Genomic DNA, 14,459 nt, shown 5'->3' on the forward strand with positions numbered 1-14,459 from the left:
ACAGTAAAATTGTCAATACATTGCAAGATTTAAAAAAAATCCAAATTGCCACTAACTTGGCAAGCAATTACTATCTGTCTTTGATAATCTTGAGGCAGGAGAGACAACATTCCCACTGTTGATGGGACCTTCTAACATACAAGCTGCTGGTGCTATATTTAAGTCAAGATGCATACCACTTTAAAAGCTGAAAACCAGGAACTATCTCACCCATTGTCCTTTTAGGAAATTAAAATGCCTCAGATAGGGAATCTGACCCCCTATTTTCATATGGTGACATGGAGGTTCTCATGGATGGGATGTTTGAGAGGAAGGCCACTGTCTACCCATTAGACCACCAGGAGGTCAGGGCACCAAACATAGCCAGCGTAAACTGATAGCTGCCTGGTCAGTGACGACTCCAGAATTAGATATTATGCACAGCAGTGCAGGAAAACATCAATGATCATTTGTGCTGTGCAAGGGTTAAGTAGCACCATCTTCTCTCTGCTATCTCTCACTCAAACTCTGCTACTGCACACCCGCCTCACAAAAGCTCATAGACTCCAACCTCTCTACTGCATGTAGCATCTCCACACAAAGGATCTTATCCACCTCACTTTCCATGGCTACTAACCCATCTTGCCTTTTGGCTAAAATGTTACTCAATCTATAGATACTGGCAGTCTTCAAGTAAGTGCAAACTGAGTGAGCTGTAAGAAATTAACTAAGTGCAATAATCCCATGTAGATGGATGAGATGGTTATATGTCCCTGTGTATAAAGTAATCTGGCAGGAGCAGGCAGATCAAAGATGTTCATGAACTCCAAAATGAAGTCCTGAAGGGTTGTATTGGATGCTGAGTTGGTCCCAAATTATCCAAGATGGTTTACTGATGCTGACTTCTGTGGACAAGAGGGAGAAGAGAACATTGTCCATGGACTATTCAAGGACATGTTTGTGAAGAGCAGTATCCACCAGGTAACCACTTTGACTTTCAAGTCAGGAAATGTTACTGTCTAGTTTCTCAAGAGACGAGGGAAGAACTACACACTGCATAGAAATGAGGCAAGTTGGTGTGTTAATGAGATGCAAATACATGGAAGTGTTGCCACTTATCACCGAGATTCTGATCTTGTCATTGAAACCTTAAGACAAAAGTTGATATCGGAAAAAAAAATCTTGCATTGGGAATTAGATTATTCTAATCTTGCTGTATTTTCCCACATTTCTCACCATTGTCTACATTGCTCAAGGCATGGCAAAATTCCAGGTTTAATTGTTTCCTGCCTTGTGCCTAGCAGCTAGGCACCAGTAGGACCAGACATTGGCTTTTTGGTTTGCCAATTGAAAATTGCCTTCTTGTCTTCCTCAACCTTCAACAAGCTCCTCTCGAACATGAACAGCCCACTAATTGGAAGCAAGCAGGCTGATTCTCCGACCCAGCCTTCACTTTGACAATTCCATCCAAAAGAGACTCTGACACATCATAGCGTCATAGAGTCATAGAGATGTACAGCATGGAAACAGACCGTTTGATCCAACCTGTCCATGCCAACCAGCTATCCCAACCTAATATAGTCCCACCTGCCAGACCTGGCCCATATCCCTCTAAATCCTTCCTATTCATATATCCATCCAAATGCCTTCCAAATATTGCAATTGTGCCAGCCTCCATCACTTCCTCTGGCAGCTCATTCCCTTCTCACCCTAAACCTATGCCCTCTAGTTCTGGACTCCCCCACCCAGGGAAAAGACTTTATCTATTTATCCTATCCATGCCCCTCATAATTTTGTAAACCTCTATAAGGTCACCCCTCAGCCTCCGACACTCCAGGGAAAACAGCCCCAGCCTGTTCACCCTCTCCCCATAGCTCAAATCCTCCAACCCTGGCGACATCCTTGTAAATCTTTCCTGAACCCTTTCACATTTCACAACATCTTTCTGATAGGACGGAGTCCAGAATTGCATGCAATATTCCAACAGCGGCCTAGCCAATGTCCTGTACAGCCGCAACATGACCTCCCAACTCCTGTACTCAATACTCTGACCAATAAAAGAAAGCATACCAAACACCTTCTTCACTATCCTATCTCCCTACAACCCCATTTTCAAGGAGCTATGAACCTGCACTCCAAGGTCTCTTTGTTCAGCAACACTCTCTAGGACCTTACCATAAAGTGTATAAGTCCTGCTAAGATTTGCTTTCCCAAAATGCAGCACCTCACATTTATCTGAATTAAACTCCATCTGCTACTTCTCAGTCCATTGGCCCATCTGGTTCAGATCCTGTTGTAATCTGAGGTAACCCTCTTCGCTGTCCACTACACCTCCAATTTTAGTGTCATCTGCAAACTTACTAACTGTACCTCTTATGTTTGCATCCAAATCAATTATGAAAATGACAAAACGTAGGGGACCCAGCACCGATCCTTGTGGCACTCCACTGGTCATAGGCCTCCAGTCTGAAAAACAACCCTCCACCACCACCTTCTACCTTTGAGCCAGTTCTGTATCCAAATGGCTAGTTCTCCCTGTATTCTGTGAGATCTAACCTTGCTAACCAGTCTCCCATGGGGAACCTTGTCGATCGCCTTATTGAAGTCCATATAGATCACATCTACCGCTCTGCCCTCATCAATCCTCTTTGTTACTTCATCAAAAGACTCAATCAAGTTTGTGAGACACGATTTCCCATGCGCAAAGCCATGTTGACTATCCCTAATCAGTCTTTGCCTTTCCAAATACATGATATCCTGTCCCTCAGGATTCCCTCCAACAACTTGCCCACCACCGATGTCAGGCTCACTGGTCTATAGTAAGGCTTGTCCTTACTAGCCTTCTTAAAGAGTGGCACCAAGTTAGCCAACCTCCATTCTTGCGGCACCTCACCTGTGACTATTGATGATACAAATATCTCAGCAAGAGGCCCAGTAATCACTTCTCGAGCTTCCGACAGAGTTCTAGGATACACCTGATCAGGTCCTGGGGACTTATTCACCTTTATGCATTTCAAGACATCCAGCACTTCCTCCTCTGTAATTTGGACATTTTGCAAGGTGTCACTATCTATTTCACTACTTTCTAAATCTTCCATATCCTTTTCCACAGCAAATGCTAATGCAAAATATGCGTTTAGTATCTTCCCCTTTTTTTGCGGCTCCACATAAAGGCTGCATTGTTGTTTTTTAGGGGCTCTATTCTCTCCCTAGTTATCCTTTTGTCCTTAATGTATTTGTAAAAACCCTTTGGATTCTCCTTAACTCTATTTGCCAAAGCTATTTCATCCAGAAATACTATTTTCAAAGACAGCAATTAAAAATCCCTGCCCAGGAGTCGGCTGTAAGGATACCGCTTATGTGAAGTAAATACTTTTAGCCCCAGTGTGATAAGAAACCAGTGTTGTTACTGTACTGCTATGTATACATGCTATTCAGGAGATTTATTTTCAAAATTTAAAGCTTGTTGCTTGATCAGTCAACCTCTGCCAGAGGATACTTTTTAGATGCAGCTTCTGCCTTGATGTTATTGATATTTTTACACGTTTGCATAGAATTTAATGCCAGCTCATTAATTACTCCTGGTCCTGTTTGACATCTTGACATCTTGATACATTGTACTAGGAAGGAATTCCCTGAAATGCTGTTTTTCAAAGGTACAACTTACTTTGCTCTAATGAAACGTGTTATTATTATTATAGATCACTATAATTGTTTTTCCTTTTCTTTCCTGAGACTATCAATTCCCTCTTTGCCTCAGTAAGCCTTGTTTCTATCAGCTACAAACAATCTATATCCATTGACCTGCTGAGAGTCTTCTGCCATACTGCTGATTGTGGCCAAGAGGACCCACATGATGGAAACATTCCCATGTTCTTCTTTTCAGATTATTTGATGTTTGAATGGCAGCTCAGCTTGTATTCCCCATTGCCCTTCTGCCCAATTATTTTCATTTCTCACCCACTTTCACAGATTATTTTCACTCATAGTTTTCCTTGTAATCTTAACAAGGTCAAGTGCAGTGGCAGGATGTAATGTCATGCCAAAGGAATTTAAAGGATGCTTTTGAGAAAATTATTGCTCGTTGACAAAACAAAAGTTATAAGAATGGTGTTTTTAGCTTTCATCAAGGAGGAGTAGGCAGGGTTGACAGAGACACTTGACATACTGGAGCAGAGGTTGGAGAAGTCCATCACATCGGTACCATTTTGGCTCTGCCTTATGTATATCTGCTGACTTCACAGACAGAATGGCATCTTCCATGGAAATCCAGGTCCAGTAAACTGAATGACTGCTGGATATGTGCATGGACCTGCATTACATTGCTGTAGCCATTGATGCTCAGCACCTGGATGATGAGGGAACTTGACTGCACAAGGAGACAGGGCAGTAACTAGGAGGTGCCAACCAGAGGAGGAACCAGAGTCAGGTCTTCCAGAACTCTCTTCTCAGGAGCCTCTAAAGCTGCCGACTCCAGAGCTGCTGACTCCCTCCACCTCCATACTTTAGAAATTCTCAACTCTGCGGGAGCTCAAGCCAAGAAGGGTGAGCTTGCATCTGACCAGGACGCTCTGAGCAAGTTTGGACCCTCAAGCCAGAAGTGCCTCCAGATTTGTCCACCTAAATCTTCAGGGCCAACAGATTCCACTTTTGGCCAGACTCTCTCCAATTCAGCTGTGGACCCTGGTACTGCACCAAGATATGGTTGGGAGGAATCAGACAGCAAAACTTTCTGAGAGCACAAAGGTGGCACATGTGACAATTTATTCTAAGCAGAATATTGCATTTGTCAAGAATTAAGCTAGAGATGGTACCCATCTTAAGATTAAACATAAAGCTGGAAGACTTAACATCACCACACCCAACAGCATAATGTCAGCGTAACTAGCAAAAATATAAAATATAAACTCAGTGCTTCAAGACACAAGATTCATAAACTTACCCCACGAGTATCAGCAGCATTTGCCATAATTTCTAGCCAACCTTCAAATGTTGCCTGTAAATATAAAAACACATACAAAATAATGTGATTACCATGAAATTTCTAAGTATTTTAATATTAGACCTGAAACTAATTTTTCATGTAGAACTTTATTTTATTGCTGAAGCAATTTTTCTGAGGCAAGGTCATTTCCTATCTCTCCAAGTGTTACTGAGCCTATGGAGTATTTCTGTTACATTCTGTTGTAATGTCAGATTTCCAGCATCCACAATATTTTGCTTTTTGAATTCTTCTTGGCATCTAAGTTCCAGTCTTTCTAAATTACAATGACTTGTACTTCCATTACTTGTAAAATGCTCTGTCTTCCATGGACTGCAACATTCTGGTCTGTTTCCTATGCCACCCAGGTTAGGTTGGATATTATGTGTTATCCTACTGCAAGGTATGGATAACCAATGTAAACTGCCTTCACCTTGTGTGAATTATGCTTTAATAATGCCTGCTCAGTTAAAAGGCATCAAGAAAAGGCAACATTCCAAACCCACAACTTTAAGGAATCAGGTAGTCAAACAATGCTATTATGTTCAGCACCTTGTTGTCTATTTTACAGCCGATTGCTTGTTTTCAGTCTAGGTTTTAGGACCTGTCGCTGAGCACAAAGATAGACTTTGTCAGAGTCCTTGGTTATAGACTCTTAATAACTTACTTCAAAGGGTCTTCAACTAGGCTTCAAAGAGTCTTCCCAGGATGATGTAAATGTGGCAAATTCCACAACTGTCAAGTATGCATCCAGTTTACATTTTGCAAATTTTCAGCCAGGCCATTCATACCCAAACCTATCCAGTTTAGAACTCTACTAAGCAGTGCTGATCTTGAAATAAAGATTTGAGATGAAACAACAGAGAAAGGAAACAATTCAATTTCCCAACAGAGACATCCTCTTCAGATAAACAATATTGTGCCATTGGGATTTGATTTTTATTGCCCTACTGAAATGGAGAATAAAATACAACACCTGTGACCTAAGAAGAAACAGAGTACAGTGATAAGAGGAATAAATAAATCAGAAATCCTCCCAGCAATAAAAAGAGCATTGTGAATGATGTAATCAAAGCAATTTCAACAAGTCAACATTTAAAGGATCAATTAAGTAGTTGATTAATGAGAGATTAGGGGTACAAAAGAATGAAATTTATTAGAAAAAAAGTTTTCATGACAAGTCCACTAATCCTAGAAGCAGATCCTAGGTGAAACTAAATGGACAGATAGCAGCCTTGTCTTCTAACCTCCACCAGACGGCCTGTCAAGTAAAGCAGTCCTGCAGCGATTTCTTGTTAAGCTCTCACTGCCAACTTCAGTAGGTTTCCATGTTTAAAGAGTACAGGATTCAAAAAAGCTCAGATCATGTCACTTAAACAGACCTCAAATACTCTTTAAGGGAATTTATGTCTGCTACATAAATTTGTGACTCCCATACTGCAAGTTAAGAACCTGGAACCAGACAACGAGGAACCTGTCAAATTTAATACTAGTTCAAACAGCCCCGATAAACCATGGTTTCCTACACAGGTGAGTCACAGCCTGCCTTCTTCCTCAGATGGTAAGACTTAGATCATTCAGAAATAGGGGCAGGACTTCTGCCTGTCACTTATAAAGCTTTGTGAAGTCAACAAGATCTAGCAAAAATCTGGCAATAGAAATGCCAACTTTCCAGGGTTACCTAGGAAACTACAGCAATTAAAGAGTAATCTCCTGGTCATTGCTCAAAGTTTTGCAACATTCTAGGTTATTCTTAGCAATGAATACAGTTTTTAATTCATAATTCCTTTGAACAATTTTGCTCATTAATTTAAAAATATTGAATATGGCAAATAGAGTCTGTTTAACTGAAAGGGAGAAAGTGAGGACTGCAGATGCTGGAGATCAGAGTAGAAAAGTGTGGCGCTGGAAAAGCACAGTCGGTCAGGCAGCATCTGAGGAGCAGGAGAGTTGATGCTTTGAGCATAAGCTCTTCATCAGAAGAGCTCAAGAGTAATGAAGAGCTTCCTGATGAAGAGCTTATGCTGGAAATGTTGACGCTCCTGCTCCTCAGATGCTGCCGGACTGGCTGTGCTTTTCCATGACCACATTATTCGACTCTGTTTAAATGATAAGCAAGAATCATTTACTCAGGTAATGAAGGGATTATTTGCTTTCCAGTTGACTGGAGAAAGATGCTAAACTGTGAAATGGAGAGTTGGATAATCAATGACAGGACTGGACGGGAAGTGTTGTTGGAGACAGAAGGTTTTGTGATGAACACCTGCAGGATTATGTCAAATCAGATTTGACAACTGTTGCTTAATTGAGGTTGATTTGGATCAAGTTGTAACAAATGTTAAGACTGCTACTCCATAATCAGAAAGTTACAGGTTCAACATTTGCTCCTGTCTTAACACACAATCTAAAATGACAAAATGTTGAGGGAGCACACTATTGTACATGGCATTGGGTCAAGTGTTCACTCCCAGTTTGGATGTGCAAAGATAGGAGAATTTTTGGTTCTGTGAGCCTGCCCTTTAAAAATGGCTGCCCAGAATTTTCAGACAGGATGGGTGCAGGCTGGGTTAGTAGGTGACCCTGGAAGAACAGAGAGGGCTTCTTAATTTTGAAGTCAGGCTGGACAGATGGCCTGTCATGAAGATCTACCATTGTGGCAGCAATTTTAAAAATAAAGAATAAATATGAAATATCCTTCCAGCGCTATCTCCCACACAGTCTGGCATTTTCCACACTAACCCATTCCTCTGCTTTCCTCCCGTAGCCCATCATGTCCTGATGCCAATGTATGCCCACTGACTAACCACTCTGGCCCCTCATTCCTTACATAATAATTCCTATAGACCCATGCCAAGATTTAGACAGATAGCTTCAAAGACAGTTTTGACAATTCATTCCTATAGACCTGTTGACAGATCCAATGATCGGGATGGGCTTATGCATGGCTTACAAACAATTATGTCAACTTTTACTAATTTCAAAGGACACCTTGCCTCCCCAAAGGGCATCTGATGTCTACCAAGAGTGCCCCAAGACCAGACTCAAAAGAGGATTTTACCAATTTAAAGAAATGCATCAACTTCACACCTAAGCTCTTAGCTTCAGGTTCAGCTCTGGCAGGTCTAACCTGCACACTTTGGGTTAAACATTCTAGGATGACCAACATGTCAATTTGATGAAGGCAGAGTTGAGAGCTAGCTGTCTCCATGAAATTCACATATCATATTCCGCCCCATTCCTGTCTGGTAAAAATGGGATGTTCGGGAAAGGGATTGCCGATTTCATGGCTGATCCGTCATTTTTGCCATGATGGGGATGTTCTCATTTGCGGCAAAGAGTTGGGCCACTATCTCCCATCCAAGGTCCTTTTCCCTGTTTAGATAGATGTACAAAATACCATAACATTTATGTAAAATGAGCAGGAAGTTCTCCTGGTTTCTTGGCAAACATTCAGCTCTCAACGTAGACCTGCAAATAAATTAACTGGTCATATCCTTCTGTGGAACATTGCTCTGCTCAGACTTGACTGCCAAAAACAACAGCAATTCATTGGCTGTGAAGTATTTTTGAAATAGCTTAAGCTCAAGAGAAAAAAAACTGTATGAATCAAGTTTTGGATTTGGCAAATGGTGTGAGCACACCTTGAGGAAGAAATTATCACAGCAGCTGCAGTATGAGTAAAGCCACACTTTTAATCAAGAACAAATTGCTTTGACAAAAAAGTTATTCAATGGCTGTGAAAAGCTTTGAATGTTTTGAAGCTGCGAAGGTTTCTTTATAAATCCAGAACAGGAGAATTAGCTGTTTGCTATTTTTTTTTAAAAAAAGAGACAGGATTTGAGTGGACAACAATAAGTTCTTAGTTTGCACAATGCTATTAGTAAAACTTGCTATTGATAGCTTAACAGTATCCTTGAACAAGCTAACATGATATCTCCAATACAAAAGGGGCCACTGGTAATATTCACAACTGAAAAACACTAAATACAAGTCCTTTATGCTGTAAACTTACCAGGCCATAGGGTTGTTTTCACATCAGAGAGAGACAACTGGTGGTGGTTTAATCTAAGGGTCACCACACCTCAGCTGAGGGGAGAGGTTGAGAAGGAGAGTGTTTTGTGGGAACCTCAGCCAATGCAGGAATTGAACCCACACTATTAGTATCACTCTGCATTGAGAGCCAGCTGTCCAGCCAACTGAGTTATTTCCTTTATGCATCTGCTGCAAAAATTGAACCATAAATGGTGCCAGTGTTTGATTTGCTTTTCTACTCAGAGGATGCAGGCTGGTTGGCTCAATTGGCTAGATGGCTAATGCATGGCTCAAGATAACATCAATGGCATGGATTCAATTGTCATTCCATTGAGATAGACTTGGATTTGTCTCCTTGCCTTGCTCTTGTGTGGAAGGCAATGGCAAAAGGAAACTGCCATGAAATCTAGATCAGGAGCAGGCAATTAACTGAAAGCTTGCCTTTTGGGCAGAGCAAAATGACCTAGAGAATATAAATGATGTATAACGATATGCCTTTACACTACATTTAAAACAAAATTTGAAGTGAAATGCAATTTATTTAGCAATTTTAGCAACAACATGGAATAACATAAAGATTTCTTTTCAACTTTGTAATATATTAATGCATGCTCCAAAGCCAGAAAGCAAAGAAAATTTGTGAATAAATTCCATAGCATCCCTTGGGTTGTCATAAGGTTATGAAATGTTATTCATTCACAGTTGATATAAATTCCTCTTGCAAAGCAGAATGCAGAATATCTTAAATCATAGATTGAAAATCCTCAGCAAATGTATCTTTGCTTACTTACCACCTGCAGGAGAGCCATGTAAGCAGCTAATACGTTGTCAAAGTTAATCTTGGGGTTGACCCATTGGTATCCGAGATCTTGATATGCATTGCATTCAGATCGATTATTTACAATACTAATGGGAAGACGGTCATTATTTTGATCCACACATTGGAAGAAAGTTCCACCAAAGATCTGAACACCAACAATGCCAAATATCAGCCAGAATACAAGACATACGAACATGACATTAGAAATCGACGGTATTGAAGCAACCAAGGCGTTAACAACAAGCTGTAAGGCAAAAATAAACCCAGTGAATTGTATATCCTGCAAAATGAACAAAAATAAATTACTTTGACAACAAATCTTCAGTGCACAAAATTATCAAGAATTTTATTTAGTTTTAATTGAGATTGAACATTGCAGGCTGGGCTAGCACTTTTTTGTTAATTTCTAAATTCCCGAACTAAGATCATATTAGCAATGTGATTTACCCACATGTTACATGAGTATCATTGTCATTTAACTAAATGTCAAAGTATTAGGACTGTATATTTAAAAAACAACAATTTATATTTTGGTAATATAATAATGTTTGCAAATACTTTGAGAAAATTTTAATATAAATAAATACAAGGCAGATGTTTACATTTGTCAAACTATCTTAAAGACGGAGAGTATTTAAACTAGCCCCTCCTACCGCCCAGCAGAATCAGGGCAGAACTGGAGATGTAACTTAAGGGGTAAGTGTACTGCTACACTACTCCCTCATGGACATTGTAACACAGATGTCTTCTTGGCTATGAGGCTGACTTACGCAAGAGCCAGAAGTCTACTGGGCAGAGGAGCAGCTGCAGATTGTCCTGCTCAACAATCTCGAGAAATCCACGCAGGGATAAATATTCTACATTCTCTTCACTGGGTGCAATACAACACAAGAATTTTCTAATGCAGACATAGGTTAAAATAGGACCTGACAGTTAAGAACCAAGGCTCAGCCAAAAAAGAAATGAGCCAATTTCTGGTTCAAGAGTCTGTGGGCTTGACTCTTTAAAAAAAACATGCTGGATGAGTCCCCTGCTGTGGAAGAAAGCTGAATGAGCATCATATTTATAATGATGTACTGAAAACCATCCTGAAGGAGCTGAGCAAGACTACGAATGTCACAGTAAAGTCCAATGCTCTGCACAACTCCAATATCTGAGATGATTCAACATACAGCAGTGCTACCAAGTTGATAAGTTACAGGTAACTTATGACTCTTTTATACAGACTGAAATCCAATGGAATTTTTGTGTGAAAAGCATGATAACATAATATCTGGAAGAGCAGCTTTAGCTCTCTATCTCCTGTCATTTGTATACTTGCATGCACCAAGGTGCACTGGAATTTAGCAGTGTGGAATTTACTGGAATTTACCATTTACTTCAGAATGGTGTAACTCAACGTCTGTCGCAAATCTCTGCCACCCACACCAAAACTATATTGCATTTGCCCCAAACGAATTATGGATTTCAAGCCTGTAGTAACTGTCTAATATTCTGTTTTGTTTAATCTATGAAAGCTATTTCCCACTCACGACAAATCAGTTTGCATGATTTTTTAAAAATATAATATGGTGTATACTTATTGCCTAATAGCCATTGAGAGACTTACCTTGTTGGGATGATGACCTTGATATTTAACTCTCACAATGATGGGTGGAAAAGAGCTAGTATGTGTGTCTTATGTTGTGAAATGCAGAATCAGTGACTCCAACCTGTCGCACATGGATCTGTTAGCATTTGTGTGCTGGAGGATATTGGGAAAGCTAAGTATCATACCATTGAGAAACAAGCCTATCATTTACATATTTACATAATTTGCCCACAGTACAATTAAGGGCCCAACATGAAATTCACTGCTACTGGACAAGTTTTCTGTGGATCAGTTTTGGTAATCTGATGATTGAGCAGATAGGGCAGCAGCATTTTGAAGTGATACAGACATGTTAATTTGATTTGGAGAGAGACAGCTATTAATAGGAACTTAGATTCCTCCCATGAAATCCAGGAAATCCAGGATACCCAGAATACTTTGCACTGAAGAATAATGTGGACTTTGCCAGACAAGATGTCACCAGAAGATATCACTGTTCTGTGCTGGTAAGCAGTCCAGTCAGCAGATAAAATTCCAGCAGTGTCTCTACATATGGCTGTTCAAGTCTTCACAATTGTTAAGCTGTGCTTACAATTTTGGGCTTAATTATGTATCATGTGTTTCCACAGAAGCCCTCTGCATCTGATACCAGACAGGCACTTTGTAAACAACTCAACTTTTCCCTTGGTCATTTGTCTGGAAGACTTTTAAGTATTGTGATGGGTTTTCTGATGTGTCAGATATCAGGTTGACCGAAAAAGATCCCTACTACTCAAAAGGAATAAAGCTCAAAGTGAATTATAGTCAAAATTTTAATCAAATGATAGAATTTGGTTTTCCACTTTCTGACATGATGAGTGGAGAACTCAATCAGATAAAAGGCAAAAATTAAAATTCGCTTTCTCAGGTGATTGTGTGGTAGCGGTTAATAGCTAATAATGAAAAAAAGAGGTCACAGTGATTTGGTGATGGGAAAAAAATGTTCCGTTGTATATAAAAGCACCTCTGGCTATAAAATGAAATTGTCTGTGCCAAGATAAACGTCAGTGATTAAGTTCTCTTTCTCCAGTTGGTGGGTCGGGTGTGTCACCATCAAGTTCAAGAGAGGCTTATCCACATGCATTGGTAGCTCATATGCCAAAAAGAATTGAAATGAACTTTTTAAAATGTTATGGGCATCGCTGACTGGCCAGCATTTATTGCCCATCCCTAGTTCCCATTGTGAAGGTAGTGGTGAGCTTCCTTCTCAAACTGCTGCAGTCCATGTGCTGCAGGCTGACTTACAATGCCCTTAGGGAGCAAATCCCAGGATTTTGATCCAGTGACAGTGAAGGAGCAGCAATATATTTCAAAGTGGAGATATGTGCTGCTGAGATGTGAGGTTGTAGATGGTAGTGTTCCCATGTATTTGCTGCCCTTGTCCTTCTAGTTGGATGTGGTCTTCACCTTCCCAATTAACTCCACAGGGATGGGGGGGGGGGGGGGGGGGGGGGGGGGGGGGGGGGGTAGGTGGGAGAGTGGGATGGGGGTCTCCAGTTAGCTAATCCCATGGCAGTGAGTGGGGGAAGGAAGGGAATGGAAGGCGGGGGGGGGGGGGGGGGGTTGCTTATTCCGGTGAGTACTCTGGTTAGTCCCCTGAAAGTGTGACTGGTGAATGTATGACACTCAGTCTGGGCTGGGTGTTGTTCCCCAGTCACTCCCAGGATGGGGGTGGTATGTGTGTTTCAGTCACTCTGCAGGGAGAGGGAGTATGCTCCAGTCAGTCCAGGTGACAAGCGGTTCGATAAATTGGGGGGATGGCTTTGTGCTTTAGTCAGCGCAGTGTCTTGTGCTGTAGTCAGTCAATCCAGGGCCTGGGTGCTAGTGTGTCAGGGGTGTTGGTTTGCAGTCAGTGTAGGGTGCCGAAGGATCTTTTCAGTACATCAATCAGAGTGAGGCCAATTCTTCTCTAGGACTTGGCGTCGAGGAGGTTGGGAGCCGATGAAGTGGGGCATATGGTCACAGAGATGAACAGAGGTTGCTTGTTTTGGTTGGAGATTTGGAAGGTCAGTGATGGAGAGCCTATGGTCGTATAAGGAGGTTAAACAACAACAGGGTGCAGTGGTTTTGGCCAAGGAGGAGTAACACTCAGCAGAGACAGTGGGATCCTGATGTCCAGGGGCTGGCTCTGGGGGAAAATTGAGGACCTCAATGTTTGCTGGTGTTAGTAAGGAGGAGGGACAAAGGGGCACAAGGGCAAAAGGATGACAAACCAGTGAGGATTCAACGGAATGGAGAGTGATGGCGAATCAGTGAGGATGTAACAGAATGAAGGGAGAGAGTGAATCAGTGAAGATATCAGAATGGAGGGAGATGGTGAATCAGTGAAGATATCAGAATTGAGGGAGATGGTGAATCAGTGAGGATATCAGAATGGAGGGAGATGGTGAATCAGTGAGGATATCAGAATTGAGGGAGATGGTGAATCAGTGAAGATATCAGAATGGAGGGAGATGGTGAATCAGTGAGGATATCAGAATGGAGGGAGATGGTGAATCAGTGAGGATATCAGAATGGAGGGAGATGGTGAATCAGTGAGGATATCAGAATGGAGGGAGATGGTGAATCAGTGAGGATATCAGAATGGAGGGAGATGGTGAATCAGTGAGGATATCAGAATGGAGGGAGATGGTGAATCAGTGAGGATATCAGAATGGAGGGAGATGGTGAATCAGTGAGGATATCAGAATGAAGGGAGAGAGTGAATCAGTGAAGATATCAGAATGGAGGGAGATGGTGAATCAGTGAGGATATCAGAATGGAGGGAGATGGTGAATCAGTGAGGATATCAGAATGGAGGGAGATGGTGAATCAGTGAGGATATCAGAATGGAGGGAGATGGTGAATCAGTGAGGATATCAGAATTGAGGGAGATGGTGAATCAGTGAGGATATCAGAATGGAGGGAGATGGTGAATCAGTGAAGATATCAGAATGGAGGGAGATGGTGAATCAGTGAGGATATCAGAATGGAGGGAGATGGTGAATCAGTGAGGATATCAGAATGGAGGGAGATGG

General features: G+C 41.3%; 1 protein-coding gene across 1 annotated transcript in view; it reads right to left on the reverse strand.

The window, feature by feature from the left end:
• The window catches only part of LOC140479312 (sodium channel protein type 9 subunit alpha-like), a 173,767-nt gene that overhangs the window by 33,638 nt on the left and 125,670 nt on the right, over positions 1–14,459 (reverse strand). The window contains exons 13-14 of the mRNA XM_072573248.1: positions 9,784–10,056; positions 4,922–4,975 (exon numbers count right to left, since the gene is read on the reverse strand). Of these exons, the coding sequence (XP_072429349.1) occupies positions 4,922–4,975; positions 9,784–10,056 (327 nt within the window). The remainder of the gene's footprint in view (positions 1–4,921; positions 4,976–9,783; positions 10,057–14,459) is intronic.

Source organism: Chiloscyllium punctatum, chromosome 1 (genome assembly GCF_047496795.1).
Source record: "Chiloscyllium punctatum isolate Juve2018m chromosome 1, sChiPun1.3, whole genome shotgun sequence".
NCBI lineage: Eukaryota > Metazoa > Chordata > Chondrichthyes > Orectolobiformes > Hemiscylliidae > Chiloscyllium > Chiloscyllium punctatum.